This window comes from Myxine glutinosa, chromosome 6 (assembly GCF_964187855.1).
Source record: "Myxine glutinosa chromosome 6, kmMyxGlut1.1, whole genome shotgun sequence".
NCBI classification, from domain to species: Eukaryota; Metazoa; Chordata; class Myxini; order Myxiniformes; family Myxinidae; genus Myxine; species Myxine glutinosa.
Window position 1 is genome coordinate 85,219,573 of NC_136266.1, and position 18,063 is coordinate 85,237,635.

The following is an 18,063-nucleotide window of genomic DNA, read 5'->3' on the forward strand; positions in this document are numbered from 1 at the left end:
TGGGCCACGCGCGCGTTGCAAACCGCGCTTGGTTTTGCCCCGTCTACAAGGACGCGTACGGGTCGCACGTTGAGCCTCGCACGCGTTGCAAACCGCGCTTGGTTTGCCCCGTCTACAAGGACGCGTACGGGTCGCACGTCGAGCCTCGCACGCGTTGCAACCCGCGCTTGGTTTTGCCCCGTCTACAAGGACGCGTACGGGTCGCACTTTGGGGCCTCGCGCGCGTTGGAAGCCGCGCTGGATTTTGCCCCGTTGCTTGGCAAGGAGGGGCGCTGCAGCAGCTGTCCCCGGTACGAGACGGCACGTTTGGAGCACGTCCGCCCAGGGTTCGTTCAACCGCCCGTGTGCGGAGACGAGAGACATTGTGAGAGACATTGACCACGGAGGGAGTCAGGAGTGGGGCTCACGTGAGGAATATATAAGATGGCCATCTTAGAGTTAGTGTAGATGAGTTTGCATCTTTGTAATATTGATTGTGCATTGTTGATGGTTGTTGATTGCTCAGGGAATATATTATTGATTATTCCGGATCCTTGGTGTGGGGTTTCTTCTTGACCGGAATTCATATTGGTTGCGTTACGAAAGCTCATATATATCATCCTACTTGCTGGCGAAGGTCCTCTCACGGTCCGGGGGTCACCGAGACCAGGTAGTCACCGAGGGGACCACGTAACAGTTCACTGGTAATTCCCTGTGTGTTGCAAAAGGCGACTAACAGGGTTGGCGGCAGGAAGGGCATCCAGCCATAAAACATTGCTTCAAAAATGGGACCACGGTGCCCGAAAAAGGCCAACCCCTGCTTTGCGGGGATAAAATGGCCTCTAAAGGTGGTTCTAAACCTGTATTTATGTGACAAGTAGCTTGCAGCATGGCCTATAGGTATGCACACTCCTATGTCCTATGTGTCCTATGTAAACACTCCTATTTCCTATGTAAACTGGGTGTAAACCTATCAAAAAAGAATAAACCTATCAAAAAAGAATAAACCTATCAAATAAGAAAGAAGTTCAAGCCTAAACGTATCTATTGGCCCAGCTATAAACGGTCACCCTGGTGTTTCACATGCAGGGCGATGCATCAACGTGTGGCGCATCAACGACGTTGAACTGGGTGTTCCATCCGCTGGCATTAGTTGGTGGACATTGAAGATCCCATGGTGTCCTTCATGAAGAGTAGGTGAGTTATGGTCCAGCAGTTTGAACAAATTACAAATTCCTCCTTTGATTTTGGGTAGCAAATATTCTGGTCTTCTTGGAAACTACTTGCTACCACGCCAGACGATTTGCTGTCACAGAGTGCGTTTTCTGTCTGGTGAGAAACTTCTGCAATGTAACCAAGTTAACCAGGAAGTTTGTATGTTCATATGAACAGCCTACGCCGAATACAAAGGGCAACCAACACACATGTCACATTTTAATATTGTTCTGGCTGGTGATAATCGCCATGTTCTCTAAGATTCAAATTCTTAAAGTGGGACTTTGTTTACACACAAATGAGTAATCCACAACAAATCTCAAGTCATTGTGTTTACACACGACATCTATGGACACGAAGAGACTCCAATACCTTAGAGAGTAACATATGATGTAAATAAATCATTTGATAATTATTGTGAATTACTGGGATCAATAAAAGCCTTACGTACCTGCTCCGACGACACCCTCGATCAGGATCCTGTTGACATCAATTTCTCGAGCAAACTCATGGACAGCTTCACACGGGTCCTCGTAGGTAAAGGGGTCCACATACATTTTGAGTCCAGGAAGTTTAACTGTGGGTTCCAGGGAAAGTATGGATGCAGGCAATACTTAGAAATACGTTAGGAGGGTCAGTCTTACTATAGCTATGATGAATCAGTATTATTGGGTTTGCCTAAAAGATTATCTCCTCTCCCTCTCCCTAACATCCCTCATATCACCCTGTAGCTGCACCTGTTAGAACATTGGTGATTATCACACAAGTTTCCAATAAAAAAATAATATAGCTGCATCTTAATTTCATTGACATGAAGATTTTGAAATACTGTGTATCATGTCCAATCATGGTGGAAGTGTTCTCACTTCCGAGCTGTCCGATCATACAAGGGTTTAATTCCTGGAAGATTTGCTTCCAATTAGAGCTGCTATTCCGCTGCGGTGTCGTCAGAAAGTTCTGCATTGTAGAGCACATTTTCCTTTGGAAGAGACATGAAGTCACTTGTGCAATGTGGATGGATGTTGAGCTTCCTGCAAAGGCTATCGCCAGGATGATCCTCCCACAGCTGTGTACCACCATCTCAGATCGTCCCCCAAACCAAAACCATGATCGTTAACCCTCGTTAACCTCCTCCGCAACGCCACCCCAATCCCTCTTCCTTCAAAATTTCCAATTCTCCCTCCTGGGAGTTTCTTCTGTACTCATTCATTTCTTTCATCCCATGCATCCTCTCCTGCTCCCCATTCCTCCCCACACCCATTGTTTGTCCACCTCCCTCTGTCTTGGCCTTTAGCTCTGCTGTTGGTGTTTCCCCCTCTCTTTGTTGTTCCTTTTGTCCTGTTGCATCCTGATATGTTCACTGTTCTAGTACTAGCTCTTCCACGAGCCTCGACTATATATACAAAAAATATGTAATATGGCAACAAGAATAATCCATTGCGTTGACACCCTTGGTGTTGTCACCCTGGCCAAATTCCTAATTATATTGCCAATTCGAGCAACAGGGTTGACCATCCTTTCTCGTTTGAACCCTTTTTTGGTCTGTCAACGGCATGGAAGCTGTATAAAGCTACAAGTGTGTTTTAGCCTCAAGCAGAGAATGCCTTGTTGTACACCGCTCCTTTCCTATGCCATCTCCAGGCATTGCAAATCGTCATTGCCGGGCACCAAAGGGGGCTCGGCAGTGACGCACGCTGAAAGAGAGTACTCAGTTTTCACTCTGGTTTCTTTCTTGTTTGTTTTCTTGTTTTCTTTCTTGTTGTACACCGCTCCTTTCCTACGCCACCTCCAGGCATTGCAAATCGTCATTGCCGGGCACCGAAGGGGGCTCGGCAGTGACGCACGCTGAAAGAGAGTACTCAGTTTTCACTCTGGTTTCTTGTTTGTTTTCTTGTTTTCTTGGTTGTCCGGACGATATCTCAGCCATCCTTTGAGCTAGGAAGCTGAAATTTCGGCACAGTAGTGAGCAAGTCCTTTGTCAAATACGGTATTTTTTGTTTTTTGAATAATCAATTAATTGAGGAGTTATTTAATTATTAGCGTTTAATTAAGTACTTATTTAATTAATTAAATTTCATTTATCTTCTGACCATTATTAACTCAGGCACCTTTTGAGTTAGGAAGCTGATATTTGGACATGCCAATGACCAGGTGATTTGGCTGCAAAGGATATTTTTGATTTATTAATTAATCAATTAATCGATTAATTATTTAATTATTCGATTAATGACAAAAAAATTTTTTTTTTTTAAGTTACAGATTCTGATGAAATAGTGGTAGTTTATGTGTTCTCTGACCAAATTGATTAATAATTTAATTTTTTTATGATTATTATTTATTTATTTTCATTATTAATCATTTATTTATTTTCTTTCTCATTTGGCCAATATCTCAGGCACCTTTTGAGCTGGGAAGCTAATATTTGGACATGAGTGACCAAGTGATGTGGCTATCAAGGATATTTTTGATTTATTGATTAATCATTTCATCTATTAAGTATTTATTGATTAATCGATTAATTATTTATTGAGTAATCAATTAATTATTTAATTTTTTATAAATGACTTATTTAATTAAATTTCTAAAAGATACATCTTCGGATGAAGCACTACTGGTTTAGTTATGCGATTAGCCAATTGATTATGAAAATATTTTGTGATAATCTTTTATTGATTTTAATTATACAATTAATCAATCAATTAGTGTACACCTCTCCCTCCCAATGCAGCCTCAATGAGCTGCACTGCGGTATTGCCGGGCGCCGGAGGCGCCCCGGCAATGCCGCGCTGCAGCATATTTAATTATTTGGCATGGGGCGGTGTACTTTGAATGTATGTGTACTTGTTTTCTTTCTTGTTTGTTTGTCCGGACGATATCTCAGCCATCCTTTGAGCTAGGAAGCTGAAATTTCGGCACAATAGTGAGCAAGTCCTTTGTCAAAAACGGTATTTTTTTTTTTGATTAATCAATAAATTGAGGAGTTATTTAATTATTAGCGATTAATGAAGTACTTATTTAATTAATCAAATTTCCTTTCTCTTCTGACCATTAACACAGGCACCTTTTGAGTTAGGAAGCTGATATTTGGACATGCCAATGACCAGGTGATTTGGCTGCAAAGGATATTTTTGATTTATTAATTAATCAATTAATCGATTAATTTATTTAATTATTCGATTAATGAAAAAAATTTTTTTTTTTAAAGTTACAGATTCTGATGAAATAGTGGTAGTTTATGTGTTCTATGACCAAATTGATTAATAATTTAATTTTTTTATGATTATTATTTATTTATTTTCATTATTAATCATTTATTTATTTTCTTTCTCATTTGGCCAATATCTCAGGCACCTTTTGAGCTGGGAAGCTAATATTTGGACATGAGTGACCAAGTGATGTGGCTATCAAGGATATTTTTGATTTATTGATTAATCATTTCATCTATTAATTATTTATTGATTAATCGATTAATTATTTTTTGAGTAATCAATTAATTATTTAATTTTTTATAAATGACTTATTTAATTAAATTTCTAAAAGATACATCTTCGGATGAAGCACTAGTGGTTTAGTTATGCGATTAGCCAATTGATTATAAAAATATGTGATAATCTTTTATTGATTTTAATTATACAATTAATCAATCAATTAGTGTACACCTCTCCCTCCCAATACAGCCTCAATGAGCTGCACTGCGGTATTGCCGGGCGCCGAAGGCGCCACGGCAATGCCGCGCTGCAGCATATTTAATTATTTGGCATGGGGCGGTGTACTTTGAATGTATCTGTACTTGTTTTCTTGTTGTACACCGCTCCTTTCCTATGCCATCTCCAGGCATTGCAAATCGTCATTGCTGGGCACCGAAGGGGGCTCGGCAGTGACGCACGCTGAAAGAGAGTACTCAGTTTTCACTCTGGTTTCTTGTTTGTTTGTTTTCTTGGTTGTTTTCTTGTTGTACACCGCTCCTTTCCTATGCCACCTCCAGGCATTGCAAATCGTCATTGCCGGGCACCGAAGGGGGCTCGGCAGTGACGCACGCTGAAAGAGAGTACTCAGTTTTCACTCTGGTTTCTTGTTTGTTGTACACCGCTCCTTTCCTATGCCATCTCCAGGCATTGCAAATCGTCATTGCCGGGCACCAAAGGGGGCTCGGCAGTGACGCACGCTGAAAGAGAGTACTCAGTTTTCACTCTGGTTTCTTGTTTGTTTTCTTGCTTGTTTGTTTTCTTTCTTGGTTGTCCGGACGATATCTCAGCCATCCTTTGAGCTAGGAAGCTGAAATTTCGGCACAGTAGTGAGCAAGTCCTTTGTCAAATACGGTATTTTTTGTTTTTTGAATAATCAATTAATTGAGGAGTTATTTAATTATTAGCGTTTAATTAAGTACTTATTTAATTAATTAAATTTCATTTCTCTTCTGACCATTATTAACTCAGGCACCTTTTGAGTTAGGAAGCTGATATTTGGACATGCCAATGACCAGGTGATTTGGCTGCAAAGGATATTTTTGATTTATTAATTAATCAATTAATCGATTAATTATTTAATTATTCGATTAATGACAAAAAATTTTTTTTTTTTAAAGTTACAGATTCTGATGAAATAGTGGTAGTTTATGTGTTCTCTGACCAAATTGATTAATAATTTAATTTTTTTATGATTATTATTTATTTATTTTCATTATTAATCATTTATTTATTTTCTTTCTCATTTGGCCAATATCTCAGGCACCTTTTGAGCTGGGAAGCTAATATTTGGACATGAGTGACCAAGTGATGTGGCTATCAAGGATATTTTTGATTTATTGATTAATCATTTCATCTATTAAGTATTTATTGATTAATCGATTAATTATTTATTGAGTAATCAATTAATTATTTAATTTTTTATAAATGACTTATTTAATTAAATTTCTAAAAGATACATCTTCGGATGAAGCACTAGTGGTTTAGTTATGCGATTAGCCAATTGATTATGAAAATATTTTGTGATAATCTTTTATTGATTTTAATTATACAATTAATCAATCAATTAGTGTACACCTTTCACTCCCAATGCAGCCTCAATGAGCTGCACTGCGGTATTGCCGGGCGCCGGAGGCGCCCCGGCAATGCCGCGCTGCAGCATATTCAATTATTTGGCATGGGGCGGTGTACTTTGAATGTATTTGTACTTGTCTTTTTTGTTTTCTTGTTTGTTTTCTTTCTTGTTTTCTTGGTTGTCCGGGCGATATCTCAGCCATCCTTTGAGCTATGAAGCTGAAATTTCGGCACAGTAGTGAGCAAGTCCTTTGTCAAATACGGTATTTTTTGTTTTTTGAATAATCAATTAATTGAGGAGTTATTTAATTATTAGCGTTTAATTAAGTACTTATTTAATTAATTAAATTTCATTTCTCTTCTGACCATTATTAACTCAGGCACCTTTTGAGTTAGGAAGCTGATATTTGGACATGCCAATGACCAGGTGATTTGGCTGCAAAGGATATTTTTGATTTATTAATTAATCAATTAATCGATTAATTATTTAATTATTCGATTAATGACAAAAATTTTTTTTTTTTTAAAGTTACAGATTCTGATGAAATAGTGGTAGTTTATGTGTTCTCTGACCAAATTGATTAATAATTTAATTTTTTTATGATTATTATTTATTTATTTTCATTATTAATCATTTCTTTATTTTCTTTCTCATTTGGCCAATATCTCAGGCACCTTTTGAGCTGGGAAGCTAATATTTGGACATGAGTGACCAAGTGATGTGGCTATCAAGGATATTTTTGATTTATTGATTAATCATTTCATCTATTAATTATTTATTGATTAATCGATTAATTATTTATTGAGTAATCAATTAATTATTTAATTTTTTATAAATGACTTATTTAATTAAATTTCTAAAAGATACATCTTCGGATGAAGCACTAGTGGTTTAGTTATGCGATTAGCCAATTGATTATGAAAATATTTTGTGATAATCTTTTATTGATTTTAATTATACAATTAATCAATCAATTAGTGTACACCTCTCCCTCCCAATGCAGCCTCAATGAGCTGCACTGCGGTATTGCCGGGCGCCAGAGGCGCCCCGGCAATGCCGCGCTGCAGCATATTTAATTATTTGGCATGGGGCGGTGTACTTTGAATGTATTTGTACTTGTTTGTTTTCTTGTTTCCTTGGTTGTCCGGACGATATCTCAGCCATCCTTTGAGCTAGGAAGCTGAAATTTCGGCACAATAGTGAGCAAGTCCTTTGTCAAAAACGGTATTTTTTGTTTTTTGATTAATCAATTAATTGAGGAGTTATTTAATTATTAGCGTTTAATTAAGTACTTATTTAATTAATTAAATTTCATTTCTCTTCTGACCATTATTAACTCAGGCACCTTTTGAGTTAGGAAGCTGATATTTGGACATGCCAATGACCAGGTGATTTGGCTGCAAAGGATATTTTTGATTTATTAATTAATCAATTAATCGATTAATTATTTAATTATTCGATTAATGACAAAAAAATTTTTTTTTTTAAAGTTACAGATTCTGATGAAATAGTGGTAGTTTATGTGTTCTCTGACCAAATTGATTACCAATTTAATTTTTTTATGATTATTATTTATTTATTTTCATTATTAATCATTTATTTATTTTCTTTCTCATTTGGCCAATATCTCAGGCACCTTTTGAGCTGGGAAGCTAATATTTGGACATAAGTGACCAAGTGATGTGGCTATCAAGGATATTTTTGATTTATTGATTAATCATTTCATCTATTAATTATTTATTGATTAATCGATTAATTATTTATTGAGTAATCAATTAATTATTTAATTTTTTATAAATGACTTATTTAATTAAATTTCTAAAAGATACATCTTCGGATGAAGCACTAGTGGTTTAGTTATGCGATTAGCCAATTGATTATGAAAATATTTTGTGATAATCTTTTATTGATTTTAATTATACAATTAATCAATCAATTAGTGTACACCTCTCCCTCCCAATGCAGCCTTAATGAGCTGCACTGCGGTATTGCCGGGCGCCGGAGGCGCCCCGGCAATGCCGCGCTGCAGCATATTTAATTATTTGGCATGGGGCGGTGTACTTTGAATGTATGTGTACTTGTTTTCTTTCTTGTTTGTTTTCTTTCTTGGTTGTCCGGACGATATCTCAGCCATCCTTTGAGCTAGGAAGCTGAAATTTCGGCACAGTCGTGAGCAAGTCCTTTGTCAAATACGGTATTTTTTGTTTTTTGAATAATCAATTAATTGAGGAGTTATTTAATTATTAGCGTTTAATTAAGTACTTATTTAATTAATTAAATTTCATTTCTCTTCTGACCATTATTAACTCAGGCACCTTTTGAGTTAGGAAGCTGATATTTGGACATGCCAATGACCAGGTGATTTGGCTGCAAAGGATATTTTTGATTTATTAATTAATCAATTAATCGATTAATTATTTAATTATTCGATTAATGACCCAAAAAAATTTTTTTTTTAAGTTACAGATTCTGATGAAATAGTGATAGTTTATGTGTTCTCTGACCAAATTGATTACCAATTTAATTTTTTTATGATTATTATTTATTTATTTTCATTATTAATCATTTATTTATTTTCTTTCTCATTTGGCCAATATCTCAGGCACCTTTTGAGCTGGGAAGCTAATATTTGGACATAAGTGACCAAGTGATGTGGCTATCAAGGATATTTTTGATTTATTGATTAATCATTTCATCTATTAATTATTTATTGATTAATCGATTAATTATTTATTGAGTAATCAATTAATTATTTAATTTTTTATAAATGACTTATTTAATTAAATTTCTAAAAGATACATCTTCGGATGAAGCACTAGTGGTTTAGTTATGCGATTAGCCAATTGATTATGAAAATATTTTGTGATAATCTTTTATTGATTTTAATTATACAATTAATCAATCAATTAGTGTACACCTCTCCCTCCCAATGCAGCCTTAATGAGCTGCACTGCGGTATTGCCGGGCGCCGGAGGCGCCCCGGCAATGCCGCGCTGCAGCATATTTAATTATTTGGCATGGGGCGGTGTACTTTGAATGTATGTGTACTTGTTTGTTTTCTTTCTTGGTTGTCCAGACGATATCTCAGCCATCCTTTGAGCTAGGAAGCTGAAATTTCGGCACAGTCGTGAGCAAGTCCTTTGTCAAATACGGTATTTTTTGTTTTTTGAATAATCAATTAATTGAGGAGTTATTTAATTATTAGCGTTTAATTAAGTACTTATTTAATTAATTAAATTTCATTTCTCTTCTGACCATTATTAACTCAGGCACCTTTTGAGTTAGGAAGCTGATATTTGGACATGCCAATGACCAGGTGATTTGGCTGCAAAGGATATTTTTGATTTATTAATTAATCAATTAATCGATTAATTATTTAATTATTCGATTAATGACCCAAAAAAATTTTTTTTTTAAGTTACAGATTCTGATGAAATAGTGGTAGTTTATGTGTTCTCTGACCAAATTGATTACCAATTTAATTTTTTTATGATTATTATTTATTTATTTTCATTATTAATCATTTATTTATTTTCTTTCTCATTTGGCCAATATCTCAGGCACCTTTTGAGCTGGGAAGCTAATATTTGGACATAAGTGACCAAGTGATGTGGCTATCAAGGATATTTTTGATTTATTGATTAATCATTTCATCTATTAATTATTTATTGATTAATCGATTAATTATTTATTGAGTAATCAATTAATTATTTAATTTTTTATAAATGACTTATTTAATTAAATTTCTAAAAGATACATCTTCGGATGAAGCACTAGTGGTTTAGTTATGCGATTAGCCAATTGATTATGAAAATATTTTGTGATAATCTTTTATTGATTTTAATTATACAATTAATCAATCAATTAGTGTACACCTCTCCCTCCCAATGCAGCCTTAATGAGCTGCACTGCGGTATTGCCGGGCGCCGGAGGCGCCCCGGCAATGCCGCGCTGCAGCATATTTAATTATTTGGCATGGGGCGGTGTACTTTGAATGTATGTGTACTTGTTGTACACCGCTCCTTTCCTATGCCATCTCCAGGCATTGCAAATCGTCATTGCCGGGCACCAAAGGGGGCTCGGCAGTGACGCACGCTGAAAGAGAGTACTCAGTTTTCACTCTGGTTTCTTGTTTGTTTTCTTGTTTTCTTGGTTGTCCGGGCGATATCTCAGCCATCCTTTGAGCGAGGAAGCTGAAATTTCGGCACAATAGTGAGCAGGTCCTTTGTCAAAAACGGTATTTTTTGTTTTTTGATTAATCAATTCATTGATGAGTTATTTAATTATTAGCGATTAATTAAGTACTTATTTAATTAATTAAATTTCCTTTCTCTTCTGACCATTAACTCAGGCACCTTTTGAGTTAGGAAGCTGATATTTGCACATGCCAATGACCAGGTGATTTGGCTGCAAACACTATTTTTGATTTATTAATTAATCAATTAATCGATTAATTATTTAATTATTTGATTAATGACTAAATTTTTTTTTTTTTTAAAGTTACAGATTCTGATGAAATGGTGGTGGTTTATGTGTTCTCTGACCGAATTGATTAATAATTTAATTTTTTTATGATTATTATTTATTTATTTTCATTATTAATCATTTATTTATTTTCTTTCTCATTTGGCCAATATCTCAGGCACCTTTTGAGCTGGGAAGCTAACATTTGGACATGACTGTGACCAAGGGATGTGGCTTTCAAGGATATTTTTGATTTATTGATTAATCATTTAATCGATTAATTATTTATTGATTAATCGATTAATTAATTATTTATTGATGAATAAATTAATTATTTAATTTTTTATTAATGACTTATTTAATTACATTTCTAAAAGATACATCTTCGGATGAAGCACTAGTGGTTTAGTTATGCTATTAGCCAATTGATTAAGAAAATATTTTGTGATAGTCTTATTGATTTTAATTATACAATTAATCAATCAATTAGTGTACACCTCTCCTTCCCAATGCAGCCTATATGAGCTGCACTGCGGTATTGCCGGGCGCCTAAGGCGCCCCGGCAATGCCGCGCTGTAGGATATTTAATTATTTGGCATGCGGGCGGTGTACTTTGAATGTATGTGTACTTGTTTGTTTTCTTTCTTGTTTTCTTTCTTGGTTGTCCGGACGATATCTCAGCCATCCTTTGAGCTAGGAAGCTGAAATTTCGGCACAAGAGTGAGCAAGTCCTTTGTCAAAAACGGTATTTTTTTTTTTTGATGAATCAATAAATTGAGGAGTTATTTAATTATTCGCGATTAATTAAGTACTTATTTAATTAATCAAATTTCCTTTCTCTTCTGACCATTAACTCAGGCACCTTTTGAGTTAGGAAGCTGATATTTGGACATGCCAATGACCAGGTGATTTGGCTGCAAATGATATTTTTGATTTATTAATTAATCAATGAATCGATTAATTATTTAATTATTTGATTAATGACAAAAGATTTTTTTTTTTTTAAAGTTACAGATTATGATGAAATAGTGGTAGTTTATGTGTTCTCTGACCAAATTGATTAATAATTTAATTTTTTTATGATTATTATTTATTTATTTTCATTATTAATCATTTATTTATTTTCTTTCTCATTTGGCCAATATCTCAGGCACATTTTGAGCTGGGAAGCTAATATTTGGACATGAGTGACCAAGTGATGTGGCTATCAAGGATATTTTTGATTTATTGATTAATCATTTCATCTATTAATTATTTATTGATTAATCGATTAATTATTTATTGAGTAATCAATTAATTATTTAATTTTTTATAAATGACTTATTTAATTAGATTTCTAAAAGATACATCTTCGGATGAAGCACTAGTGGTTTAGTTATGCGATTAGCCAATTGATTATGAAAATATTTTGTGATAATCTTTTATTGATTTTTATTATACAATTAATCAATCAATTAGTGTACACCTCTCCCTCCCAATGCAGCCTCAATGAGCTGCACTGCGGTATTGCCGGGCGCCTGAGGCGCCCCGGCAATGCCGCGCTGCAGCATATTTAAATATTTGGCATGGGGCGGTGTACTTTGAATGTATGTGTACTTGTTACAATATCTGGTTAATAATGTAGGTGGCAAAAACAGTATGTAGGCAGGTGAACCACGCCCAGAAAGGAGGTGACTGGTAGTCAAAGGAAGAACCAAGGTTGCTGTGCTGCAGTGGTGGTGTTACTTGAAGGGTACGAGAATTAACGTTTTAAACATTGGCTGCTTTCATTATTTTCTGGGCACATGAGTATAACGAGAGTCCACGAATATCAGAACAACACAGAGTGAAACATTTGGTTCCCATGACTCAGATTCGGCTGTTCTGAGAACATAGGATGCGGCAGAGCAGGGGTTCTGAGTGGAGTTACACAAATCGCAAGTGCCTGCGTATATTTATGTTGGATGAGAAACATGTGATTTAGCAGTTTGTTTGTTTTGTAGCTGAATTTTGCTTAGTGGTGATTTTCGCCCAAGGTTTGATTGGCTTTGCTACCAAAAGGTTGGTACGCTGGTGCTCAGGCTGGGATCAGCAATCTTCAGGAGACCATAGGTCCTATGCATCAGATGTTTTTGTGATTAACTACCACTACCAGTTTAAAATTATACCTTCTTACTCTGGTTAACTGGACGACAGAGCTGTTTTTACGAGAATAACGTGGGTTTCAGCAGAAGACTGGGTATAGGATGTGTTGTGTGCTTGCCAGTGAGGGCTTATTGAAAGAAACTCAACAATGGAATGTGGTGCCGAGATATGTAGCTGGGGATGCACGGGCTCCACTTACAAATTTAAAGCATTTAAAATGGACAGTGGAGCGTGCTTTAGCGAAGATTGTGGAGGAATGTGGGAAAGGAGTTCAGCATGTGCCGGACCTATGAGAGCGTTCTTTGCCAGAGTGCAGAGGCCATGAAAAAACTGTAGGTCAGTTTGCTATTGCTCTGGGTGCTTTGGTCCATCAGGAAGAAGAAAAAGAAAATGTGGGAAATTCGTTTGGAAACGGATATGTTAAACTCAGGCAGTTATTAGTGGAGTGAGTGATAAGTATGTGGAGGGTGTTCCAAAAAGACCTGGACAAATATAGTTGTTAATATATTTAGTACCACAAAAGATACAACGACACCCTTTGGTTTATATGACAGAGAAACTCAAAGTTTTCTTTATTTTCAGGTCTGGTGGTTTAATGTAAAAGAAAATGGCGACTCCATAGGAGAAAACGCAGTGCGTCGAATGGTTCATCGAGACAAGATCCGATACGCAAGTTCAGCGTAATTTCTGTACGCGGTAAGGAAGGAATCCGCCATCGCAGACTAGTATCAGAGAGTGATACAGGAGGTTTAAGGAGACTGGAAGTTGTCAGAAACAGAAACGTACTGGATGACCAAGCACAAGTGCAGCAGATGTTGAACTAGTGTGTAAATCCTTTCAATAAAATCCCAGGAAATCAATCCACTGTGCATCAGGAGAACTGGGACTACCAACCACCACTGCAAACAGGATTTGCATAAAAGACTGATGATTTACGTCTATAAGGTGCAGATTCTGCAGGAACTCAAATCAATCGATTGGCGCAAATGCAAGGCGTTCGCCATGGAAATGCTCAGTCGCATAGAGGATGACGAAGATTAGCTGAAAAAGGTCATGTTTACAGATGAATCTTGCTTTCATGTATCGGGGAAGGTCATCCGGCACAATTTGAAGATCTGGGGCTCTGAAAACCCCCATGTGGTTATTGAACACATATGCGACAGTCCAACGACACATATGTGACGGTCAATGTGTGGTAAGGCTTTCTCCATGACCGCTTGGTGTGTCCGTTTTTCTTTGCGGAGGATAAGGTGACCTCAACAATCTACATTAACATTTTGGAAGGATTTGCCAGACATAATCTCCCTTGATTTTTTCTGTGGGGGTTTGTCAAAGATGTTGTTTACAACACAAAGGTAGCAAACCTGCAGGATCTTGTTCTCGGATCACAACTGCATGCACACTGGTGGACACATACATGCTGAGCCGAACATGGCAAGAACTTGTGTGCTGCCTTGATGTCCTGTGCACGACGAATGGTGCTCACATCGAAGTGTATTAATGGTGTGCACAAAACTTTTTGGGTTTCTGTATCATATAAACCAAAGGGTATTTTTGTATCATTTGTGGTTCTAAATATGTTAAAAACCAAAGTTGTCCAGGTCTTTTTGGAAATACCCTGTATATCAATGCTTGGCACCCATCGACACAGAAGCCATATCAATTGAACCATCCCAAAGGCAATTGCCAATAGTGGCAAATAACAGAAGAAATGGAAGACAAACAAGAGCAAATTCAGCTATCAAGTATACACAAGAAAGGGAGGCAACAAACAAGGAGTTACCCTGGTTAATGGGTGAAGTAGGTGTGGAAGGAACACTAATTTCAAGATTTGGAAAGTAGGCAGCAAGCAGAGCAGTGAAACAGACACCATCAGTGGGTGGGATCGTGAATCTAGGAAATACTCTGGACAAAATGGCAAGGCAGGTAGTACAGTAGACCAGAAGAGTGGAATGCATGCATACATGGCAAAGCACCAGCCTCCAGACCAAGGTCCACATGAACAGGGCAAAAGGGCAGTTACTGAATGACTGTTGAGGGCCCTTCAGAAAGCAGCAGCCAGCAGAGGTAGGGGATAATCTGGTAGAGGCTTCAGACAAAAAGGGCATTATGTGAATGGCTGTCCATTTCCATCAGTACAATTGCTCCAGAGCAGCTTCAGGTGGTTGTGACTCCACAACAATCAGGATTTGGACCTCCATAAAGCTAAGAAGGCCCGCAGGTTGGGGGAAAATCTGTGAGTCACAGGACTGATGATGGAATAAACTGTTTAGATTTCCATTCCATTAAATCCTGTCATTAAGTTATATTCCAGCATTATTATTATCATTACCACCTTATGTCAACGTTATGTTCCTTAATAAATCACAACTGGTGTGATCTTGTATTATATGTATGTGCATGAGTGGTAGATCACAAGCTGGTCACACAGTTGGAATATGTCTTTCAGTCCTGACAAATGTTACGCACACTATCTCTCTCCGAAATGACCAAATGGTAAACCCTCCCATCTATTTTCTTAACAATCTTCTTGAGTAAGTTTGGCACTCAAAGTCCGGGATCTCACGATCAGCCATAATCTTTCTTGGGCAAACGACATTTCTAAGTTGGCCTCCAAAGCAAGTCACCAAGTGTATATATATATGCCATTGTATAGTCCTTCCATGCAATCGAACTCCTGTCCAGCTGCAGCTTTATGGAATATTGCTCTCCCCTCTGGGCGAGCACCCTGCCTCACACTCACTCACCTTGACGCCAATGAAACCAAGGCCTTCAAGGTTAGTGGAATATCCTGGGATGAAGCTGAGTCTTTGGGACCTATAATTCCCATCGCAGACAAGTCGATGGTCTCTCTGTATTTTACTGTCTCCTTTCTGGTCTTGCACCCTCTGCTCTTTCCTTGCTTTGCCATCCCCTCCTATCTACCCCCCAGGTTTCTGCATGGCACACACGGTCAACCATCATCCCCCTTCTGGTGAAACTCCCAAAATCCAGAATCACTGCTAACCATCACTAATGGTTCCTCTTTTATCCTACCCATGGAACAAATTTCAACATTTTCTTTAATCCCCCCCCCCCTCTCCCCCCCCCCCCCCTCTCTCTACTGTTCCTTTTGTTATGTTGTTGCATCCTGATCAATTCAGTGTTCTAGCTCTTCCACAAGCTTTAACATTGTGTGTGTGTGTGTGTGTGTGTGTGTGTGTGTGTGTGTGTGTGTGTGTGTGTGTGTGTGTGTGTGTGTGTGTGTGTGTGTGTGTGTGCACATCTGATGGCTATACCACTGGAAAATATTGAATTGCTGATTGAATGAGCTGGGGTCGGTTAGTAACACATCCTGTCGTCATCCTTGGGGATTTGGAGGTGCACAGAGTGATGTTTAAAGGAAGTATCTTGCTTTATTGCACCAACAACTCCTCACAGTTGACCAGAAGGGTGTAATGCAATGAATGAACAATACCCCACAAGCCAGATAGAACACCTTCGACAGTCAGAGGATGAGAGAAACCTCTTCATGACCATCCAGTGATCCTTCAATGGCTTAAATCTTGTAGAAGCTTCCGATCATCAGTCCATTCACTAGAGGGCAATCCAACCTCAATGAGGCTGAACCTTTGGAATGAAAGGTTGTAGCTGGCCTCAGAGGATGAGCTAATGAACATTGTGTCAATATATAAACTTATACTATTTGCCAATCAACCATGGACAACCTGACATGGCCTGTATAGACTGTGTCCTGGAGTTGGAAGGTGTAAAGCAAATATGCTGAGATGGGGATACAGTAATGACGATGCCAATTATGAGTGCGGTCTTGGACCCCAGACTATGGAATGTTTAATGAGATGTGGCATGTTAGATGAAGCATGTTCGTGAAATGATCTAGCACAGGCTAATGACCGAGGCCTTACATGTGCCGACCAATGGCACGCAATTGTGTGATGACACAAGATGATGATCCCACAGGAAGATGATGCCAATGGTAATTGGGACAAATGTATTGTCGGAAGGCACCGCCAATTTGTTTACAGGAGCCGATGAACTTGATAAACTGGCAAGTGTGAGACAACATTGTTTGGTGTGATGGGGCCTGTGTAAACTAATTAAGGGAATTCACAAGGAAAGTCAGACTAGATAGGTACGATATATGTGCCAGAAAACATTAGTTATACTACCACATGCACATGATGTGTGATGGGGCAAGTGATGAACAACATGGGGAGCAAAAACTTCACAGCACTGCTGGAGAATGATTATGGTTTTACCTCTGTTAGCAACAAGGTCATGGTCGCCACAATAAAGCATCAAGTAAGATTAGTGGTATACAATCAATCCGAGGAGCAGGTAGTGTTTCAGCATGGAAAACTACAAGGGCTTACACGGTGGACCCAATTGAGGATAATGACCTCCAAGGTACCGTCAATTCAGGTGAGGCAAGGAGGAATTCAGGAAGGCAGGCGAGATTCATCTACCAGAGACTGTGAAGCAAAACCCAACCCTTAACTGCACTTTGGATCTGCTACTGCAGGATAATGCAGATCTATTTTCAAAGGATACTTTGAACAACGGAAAGAACCTGGTTGTAAAACATGATATCGCTTTGTTGGATGATTACCCTTTCCAATTACAACATTGGCATATTCCTCCAGCACAATTCCAGGGTGCCTGTAGCCAGGTTTGGGAAATGGCAGAAGCTGGAATTATCCGGCTGAGTGAGAGCACTTGTACATCACCAATGGTTATTGTTAAGGAAATACATGGTTCTGAATGACTGTGTTGACTGTTGCCAATTTAATTGACGGAAGGTGTGAGATACATACCCATTGCCCCGAAAAGATGAGGCGTTGGATGCATTGTCTCATCATGGGCAAAAATGGTTCTCGACATTAGATCTGTAGGCAGGGTACCACCAGATTGAAGTTGAACAATGTGACATGGGGAAAACAGTCTTCGTTACACCAATGGGTCTCTTCGAGTTCAATCGTATGCATTATGGCCGAAAGAATGCCTCTGCTTCATTTCAGCAATGGATGACATCTTGCATTGGGGATTTGAATTATTTCTCAGTTGGATGAGATAATTGTGTTTTCCACAACCTTGCAAGAGCCTGTAGAAACAGTAGTACAGGTCTTCAGTCATCAGCAATTTGGGATGCGGCTGACGCATCAAAGTGCCATCTTCTTTAACAGGTGTCATGTTTGGCTGGCATGTGATGTCCTCGGCCACCACATGCCCATAGGGTTGGGA

General features: G+C 38.0%; 1 protein-coding gene across 1 annotated transcript in view; it reads right to left on the reverse strand.

The window, feature by feature from the left end:
- The window catches only part of LOC137430032 (ephrin type-A receptor 3), a 493,848-nt gene that overhangs the window by 63,286 nt on the left and 412,499 nt on the right, over window positions 1-18,063 (reverse strand). The window contains exon 13 of the mRNA XM_078780089.1: window positions 1,646-1,771. Coding sequence (XP_078636215.1) covers window positions 1,646-1,771 — 126 coding nt within the window. The remainder of the gene's footprint in view (window positions 1-1,645; window positions 1,772-18,063) is intronic.